The 7983-nt window shown below is 41.0% G+C and overlaps 1 protein-coding gene across 2 annotated transcripts in view; it reads right to left on the bottom strand.

Moving 5' to 3' along the window:
* me3 (malic enzyme 3, NADP(+)-dependent, mitochondrial) overlaps positions 1-7983 on the bottom strand; it is a gene marked incomplete at its 3' end in the record, with an annotated part of 16462 nt that extends 8479 nt beyond the window's left edge. The window contains 8 exon segments of one of the 2 annotated variants that reach the window (XM_014017550.1): positions 547-656; positions 729-832; positions 941-1102; positions 1170-1245; positions 1519-1668; positions 2386-2519; positions 7292-7520; positions 7871-7983. In XM_014017550.1, the coding sequence (XP_013873004.1) occupies positions 547-656; positions 729-832; positions 941-1102; positions 1170-1245; positions 1519-1668; positions 2386-2519; positions 7292-7519 (964 nt within the window). 2 annotated transcript variants of the gene reach the window in all.

Consider the following 7983-nt stretch of genomic DNA (forward strand, 5'->3'; position numbering starts at 1 on the left):
TGTTTATCCAAAATAAAAGAGATCCTTGCTAATTAAATTACTCTTACAACCTTGTTATAAGAAGTGTAAGCTGACCCTTACAATTACTCTAAATTATTTTAGTTAAACATAGACATGTTTGGTTTCTACAGAAAGGTCAGAATCTTGGCTACAAGCTGGTGAAAACCGTTTCTATAAACACTCAAGACAGTTAAAACTACAAGTAGTTGAAAATAAAATGATGAAAGTGAAAATAAAATTGGTTTAAAAAATTTGGCAAGTCAGAGATGTCAAAATATTTGTGTTAAATAGGAGGCAAAATGTTTTATTTTTGTTTTTGATGATATTTAATTTTCACTACTATTATAGGGTTCTGTGTGTTTTATTCATTATTAAATGCAGCAAAATAAGCTAATTCAAAGGTAACAGATCTTTGTAATACTTGGTTTATTTACATAATAACTAATTGCTGGATGTTTGGCCCCTCAGCTGTTGACCTGCAGTAACTGTGGCCCCCGGAGCTATTTAGTTGAATAGCCCTGCTTTACACTGTGAGTAATAAAGTACCTTGGATGTCGTCATTAAAAGTACAGTATCGATTCCTGTACTTGTTYAGGATACGAAAGGCATTGCTGTTGGCAAAATCTTCAAACTGTATCAGGCAGTTCATCCCGTATCTGTAAAGCAACAGAATCAAAGAGTGAACTCACAGAAACATCTTTTTTTTGTCTGTGGTTGTTTGAACTCACTTGTCCGTCACTGCCTGCATAAACTCATCAATGAGCTCATCGTACTCCTTCCCTCTGATTCTCTTGTGCTTCAGTCCGATGTACAGAGGGTCATCAAGCAGCGCCTGGACAAYAATTAAACAAGTCATTAAACAATCAGAGTCAATCCACTCAGTCACTGAGCTCATCTGAAACAGACTCTAAAGTTCTGMCCCGGCTGATAAAAGCCTCACCTGATTGTCAGTGCCGACGTCCAGCAGCACAGGGAGACACTGCTGGGGAGGAACCCCGCCGCAGGCCGTGTAGAGCGCCAGCTTCCCCACGGGAATTCCCATCCCGTAGCTGCCCAGGTCGCCCAGTCCGAGGATACGCTCCCCGTCCGTCACCACGATGGCCTGGATGCATCAAACATATGTTAGCAGCACTTCAGAGCGCCGGTAACACATCAGGAGCTGGCTTTACCTTGATGTTTTCTTCAGGCCAGGAGTTTAGCATGGTGGCGATGTGTCCTCGGTCATGGATGGTGATAAAGAGACCTCTGAAAATTAAATCACAATGTAAAAAAAATTAAAAATTAAAAACACGTCAAATTTAAAAACAAGTAAAAAAAAGCCTCAGGACTTGAACAGATGAGTTTTGAGCTGTGATTTGAAGGTAGGAAGGATGACAGAGTACTCCAGACTCTTGACCTTGATAGGAAAGAGAAACCAAGGAGCTGTCAACAGTGAGGGAAAAGTTGACCTTGGAAAGAGGTGAGTTTAGTACCAATGAGTAGAAACTCAGTTAATTATTAGATGGGGGTTAATCTCACCGCGGCCTCCTGAAGGCGAGTCCGTACTGCTGACAGGCCAGACCAACAGTGGGAGTGTAGACGATGGGCATGAACTGCTCGATGTCAGAGGTCAGCACACGATAAAACAGCTTCTCGTTCCTGTCCTGCAGCGTCATCAGCAGGATGTACCTGAGAGCAAGCAGAACAAGGTTTTGTGTTTCAATCAACTATGAAGGTGCTGTAAATATTTCTGTTTATTATCTTTGCTAAAGCAAAACCCAGATTATTCAGACTGCATGTCATAAGAAAACATTTAGTTTTAACTCATTCAGTGAAATATCTTGAAAACCACATATTTTGTTTGGCCGGGCCATCAGGTCTGTTGACAGGGCGGGGCACCCMCCTTAAGATAATGATAAAGGGACAATGAGGTCTTTAAATTCCTGATTACTCACCAGGCTGAGAACGGAAAATTACTGCTGCTGGACTCAGACTCTCATCTAATCCAAAACTGCCAGATGTGAATCCAAGTCTCACAATTCAACTGTTTTAAAACCATCTTAATCCTAATCCATGTGTGAAGAACACATGGATTAGTGGAGTTTAAACATGTGAAAGCATGAACTAATGTCATGTTTGCTACACTGGTGATGTGTGGAGCTCTTCATTCGCTCAGGTTTGTTAGATATATTTAGCAGATGGTTCTCAACAACACTAGTTTCATACGTCCCTGTAGGGACGCATACTTGTTGAATGTGCCCACACTGAATAATAAGATGATGAGACAGACAAGCAGGAACAACAGATGGGYCGTGCTGAGGAGGATTAACCCAGAAAGCGGGCCGGCCTGAACTGATTGAACATCTGCAGTGTGATAATGTTTTGCTAGGAATGCCTAAGACTCACTTGTCCAGGGGGTTTGTGCGTGTTTCGTAGCTCTTCACAACCCGCAGCACTTGTACGTCCTGAGAGAGGAAGCAGGGGGGCAGCAGGCCGTGAATACCCAGCTGTAAGCGCTCCTCCAAAGTAAACGCCATGCCCTGCAGCYTGGAGGAGACATGTTACATAATGCTGTGACTCCTGGGAGGAGTCTGTAGAACTAAAGGCCCCAAAACTAAACAAAGAGGCAGGAAACCCAGACAACACTGACTCATGTTATGACTCACACAAATAAAGAGGTTTTTATTGTAAGGGCCGTTTCTAATTAGGACATTTTTTACATGAGTTAGACCGCTACAAACAAACTTGGTTTCCATCAGGATCACGGTCTGATGTGGTTTAAATCCCTGGATTGTGTTGATAGTCAGATCAGCCCTCCATCAATCTGGGAACCAGTTATGAAATGACAGCGTAAAATTAAAGTGTGGGGAGGAGAAAAAAAAAAGATTACTTGAACTGAGTGCTGTCATGGAGCTGAGCCTTTATTCTGTTAAAGAACCTCCTGGTTGGCATTACGATGTTCTGCTCCCCTGTCGTTGCACTGGCAGGTGTCCCAAACAGGTTCTGCAGGGGGAGCGTGAGCTTTAAGCTATTTATTCTGTCCAATGACGTGGGAGCCTGAACCCACTCCCCCGTCAGCTCCTCTTCTCTTTCCTCACCTCGCTTTGTCTCCTTGTTTCCCCAAAGAGAGTAAACTGGCCTCAGTTTGTATATAGATTCACCCCAGTCTCTGTGAATTATTCATACTGGCAGAATATAATGTGAAATTAGATAGAAGGTTTTTACAACTGTGTTGTCTGCTGCTGTAACATGAGCTGCATTAGCTCCCATTAAAAACCATTTTGATGAAAGATGCTGGATATTTCATTCTGTATCACTGCAGCTGCACAACTCGAGGTTCCAGTAAACGGCTAACTGAAGGAAACTGGGTAATAAACCCGATCAGCACTGCACAGGAAGAGAAAAAGTCAACTGAAAGGAAACCTAAAGTAACAACTCAGCTCACATGTGGATGGAAAACTTTTCAGTGTCAGCAAGTCTATTTATATTGCAGTGACTACAATCAAAGAAAATAAGAGAGTCGAGTTATTATAGCGAGCTGGTGAAGGAAATTTTCTAACTGATTAATTGAATGTTAGATGCAGTTTTGTATTTTATACTTTCTGATCATTGCAGCTTTAAGGCCATAACAGAATAAGAGTTGGTGTGTGTGTTATTTTGTGTTCTTTCTTTAGTCTAAACAAAATGAGTTACGTTCTGATGTCTGACCATGGGTGTAACCAGGAAGAGATGTACATTATAAGGTCAGTTCAATTATTATAGTAGAAGGAAGTTGTTAGTGTCTTGCAGAGTCTCTGGTTAGATCCAGCCTGGATAGACTGGGCTGCTTTGTTTGGGTTTTCTTGATTTGAGCCCAAGGCCTTACACTGAGGTTTGACTGCTGAGTGCTGTACTGTGAACCTGACTGGAGTCACAAGATTGAAAATAAAGTTTTTAAGAAGAAATCCAGTTGATTCCTGTTTCAGACATACCATTTTGAACAACACATATTTTTCCTACACTGGTAAAAAGGCCCTAAAGTCAACTTTTTAAGCTGAAAACATTTATTCAATCTTCATTTCATCTAAAAAAATAATTCTTGAGAAAAGAGTTGCATATCATTTGTTTGAACATCTGAACAGAAATAATATGAGCTGAAACAGCCTGGGTTTGGAGTTCATCACAGCACAAAGACAGCTCTGGTGAAAGTTATTAATGATATCCTCAGTGGACTTATGTCCATATTTGTCCTGTTACATCTCAATGATGAATTTAATACAACTGATTATAATATTATAGGAACAGCTCTAATGGTGCGTTCACACCGAACGCGATTTCAACATCAGGAGCATCAGGTTTACATGCAAAGTCTATGGTGGACGCTCTTCAATCAACGTCGGGAAGTGCTGCGGCGCCTCAAGCGCGATTAGAGCAGCGCGATTTGAACGATTTGAACGATCTGAGCGTTCGATGCGCTGAGGCGCAAATCGCTGAAGTTAGAAAATCTGAACTTTTGCAGCTCGACGCGCCGCGTCAACCAATCAGACAGACTCCACTGTGTGACGTAGGGACATATTTCCTGACGGGACAGTTTACTGAATGATGTCCACTAACCTGAAACAGACAGAGAGGAGCTCTTTAGCTGAAATTGAGTGCCTGCAGTCAGTGTCCTGACAGGAGATATCCGCACCAATGCAGCTCATCAGACGATCAGACTGGACTCGGGACAAAAATAGTCCTGAAAGCGAGCTGTGAGCCTCTATTCTGAATTATCTGGTGAATTAATTATGAATTAATTATCTGATGAACGTGACATGCTCTTGCTCTCTGTAAATAAAGCAAAGCCACTTCCTCGTCCGACATTAAACAGAGCCCGACAGAGGAGGGAGGGGCGGGGAGGCTGTTGCCGTGCAGCGCTTCAAGASCTGTCCTGRGTCTGACCTCAAAGTGCACAAGCGACCAACTTCAGCGTTAGCTGCGATTTTGAAGCTGAAATCGCGTTCGGTGTGAACGCAGCATAAGAGAGTTGTAATCGTTTATCTGTTAGATTTCAGTTTGTTCATATTAATATTTCATCTTTTTCATACACTAGATTTAGTCAAATTCTATTCAATTCAAATTCAAAAAAACTTTATTGATCCCAGAGGGAAATTTAGTCCTGGACTTCATAAGGGTTCAGTGCTAAAAAAAAAAGTACAAAATGCGGATTAGAAAAAGGTGCTAGCTGCTGTTGAATTAACCTTTATCTTATCACTATAAGTGTGAGGTTACAGAGGCCATTAAACAGTTTTATTGCTATGAAGAAAAGAAGAACCTGTGCCAACTCTGACATTTGTTAATTTACTGGAACTGTTAGATACGTTTCCAGAAAGTCAGCGTGAACTGGAGCTAACTTCCAACAGTGGAAGTGCAACAGTGTCACCTTATACTGGCTTATTTAAACCTGGAAATTGATCTGAAAACAACAAAACTTTGTGAACTGCATTACTACAAAACCTACTGTAAGGCCGTAAATGTTGAACTACTTTTTTTTATATCTAAGGGAGGCTCCTCTTCCTGACTGTGCTCCTATCTGAACTTTGAATAAATGCTGACTGCATGTGCAGTGGAAGGAACTGAGACTGGCTGACTGATCAACAAAATGCCATAAAATCGGCTTTAGCCGCTGCAGCAGTTCTGCTTGTCTTTGAGCTATTAAGGTCCAAGAAATTACAAACTGCATCAAGATGTCTGGGTATCTAATTTTTATGCAAGCAGTTGTGGAATTTCAATTCATGTATGATGTGTTATGATAGCAAAGATAGAAAATGGGTTTTCGCTCTTCAAAAGTTCTAAAAGCTGAGGCTTTTMTGTTGTTTTTCTTTGTTTTCTCTGTTTATGTTAGTTCACATCACAGCTCACACTACGCAGGACATGTCTGTACACAAAGATGAGTTAACGCACTAACAACACAAGTTTATTGGTTTAAATTACAGTTTTGTTCCACAACTGCTTTAAACACACTTTAGATAAATTAATGTATTTAAGCAGAGATCCTGCAACATCTTCATCATAACATTTAACCTGTTATAAACACAAATGAGCCTTAACAAATCATTCTGTGCTGAGATTCAGAGACCTAACTGTAGTTTGATGGAAATTTTTTTAAAAAATAAATAAAAGGCCTAGCATTCCTTTCACCACTAGTTGTTTATGCAGGAGTTTAAGACAGATATCAAATTATGATGAGAAATTACAAGATTTTAGGCTTGAAAATAATATTACACACATGCCATGTTGATGCTCAGGGTGTTGGTGAGGAAGGACTCTCAGATACTAACAACAAATTTTAGCTCAATATCTGTAAGACAGACCAAGTTATGGACATGTTTGTGTTCTTCAGCTGTGTTGTGTGAATAAAAAAGGTAACATTTTCAGTTTTACTGTGACATTAGTCCTGCTTCAGTGCGTTTCCCTCCATTAATGTTGGATTATTCATCTTGATTCAATGTTTGAAGAACAAATATTTGAGTTTTAAATAAAATCATCCGTWCATATGCGGGCCTGTTTACATGCAGTAACCTGAGATTAACACAGATTACATAATGTGAGCCACCATCCTCACCCTGAGATAAATTCATGCAGTTTTGTTCCACAACTACTTTAAACACACTTTAGATAAATTAATGTATTTAAGCAGAGACCCTGCAACATCTTCATCATAACATTTAACTTGTTATAAACACAAATGAGCCTTAACAAATCATTCTGTGCTGAGATTCAGAGACCTAACTGTAGTTTGATGGAAATTATTAAAAACTTAATAAAAGGCCTAGCATTCCTTGTAGCAATGCTCATCACCCCTTGCTGTTTTTGCAGGGGTTTAAGACAAAAATCATCTTATGTTGAGAAATTACAAAATTTTAGGCTTGAAAATAATATGGCATGCCATGTTGACGCTCAGGGTGTTGGTGGGGAAGGACTCTCAGATACTACCACAACAAGTTTAGCTCAATATCTGTAAGACAGACCAAGACATGTTTGTGTTTTCTAAAGGTAAGACCCTCTTTCAGCTGTGTTGTGTGAATAAAAAAAGTAACATTTTCAGTTTTACTGTGACATTAGTCCTGCTTCAGTGCGTTTCCCTCCATTAATGTTGGATTCTTCAACTTGATTCAGTGTTTGAAGAACAAATATTTGAGTTTTAAATAAAATCATCCGTACATATGCGGGCCTGTTTACATGCAGTAACCTGAGATTAATACAGATTACATAATGTGAGCCACCATCCTCACCCTGAGATAAATTCGTGCAGTTTTGTTTACTATATTCACATGTGCAGTGATGAGTTCACCTTGTTCATGTGGGGGTTCCTGGTGATGTCGTAGCCCCTCTTCCTGGTGTACACACTGCCTTTTTTGTTCGCCTCTGAGTGGCAGACCCGCACAGCCTGCAGGGCGGCCCTGTCAGCCTGCAGTCTGCCGGCGAGGTGACACGGAGAGGCGGCCAGCACCCTCATTCCCCCCGCTGCCGCCGCGCGTCGGCACAGACACAAAGCGGCCCTTCCTGGGAGGGAGTTCATGCTGCCTGGGCAGAAACATCCCGGGTAAAAAAAATACAGTACAGAAAGACACTGAACAACCTCAAACAGAGTGTAAACAACCTGCTTCAAAGCTAGCCTCGAGCTGCGTCACTTATACACAGATGTTGCTTTTATCCACACAAATGCATTGATAGTTTGTAAATTAATCAGACATTTGTAGTAAACAACCAGCCGAAATGTTAAGAGTGTTCGCGTGGAGCTGATTCATGTCTACTAGCTACCATTAGCTGCTACTGTTTTTCTACAACACAGATTTGATTTTCTTCATAGAACAACAGGCTACAGCTAACAAACACAAGCTAACAGTGAGTTAACCTCCATTAGCCTCACCTGTAAAGTGTGAGAAACTTCAGTACACCTGACCTCTATGTTCATATGAAGCACCTTTACGACTGCCTCTGCTCTGCCGCCACCGGCGGTTTGTCGACAGCTGATTCCGGAGC

The sequence above is a fragment of the Austrofundulus limnaeus genome, unplaced genomic scaffold, assembly GCF_001266775.1.
Source record: "Austrofundulus limnaeus strain Quisiro unplaced genomic scaffold, Austrofundulus_limnaeus-1.0 Scaffold171, whole genome shotgun sequence".
In the NCBI taxonomy this organism is placed as follows: domain Eukaryota; kingdom Metazoa; phylum Chordata; class Actinopteri; order Cyprinodontiformes; family Rivulidae; genus Austrofundulus; species Austrofundulus limnaeus.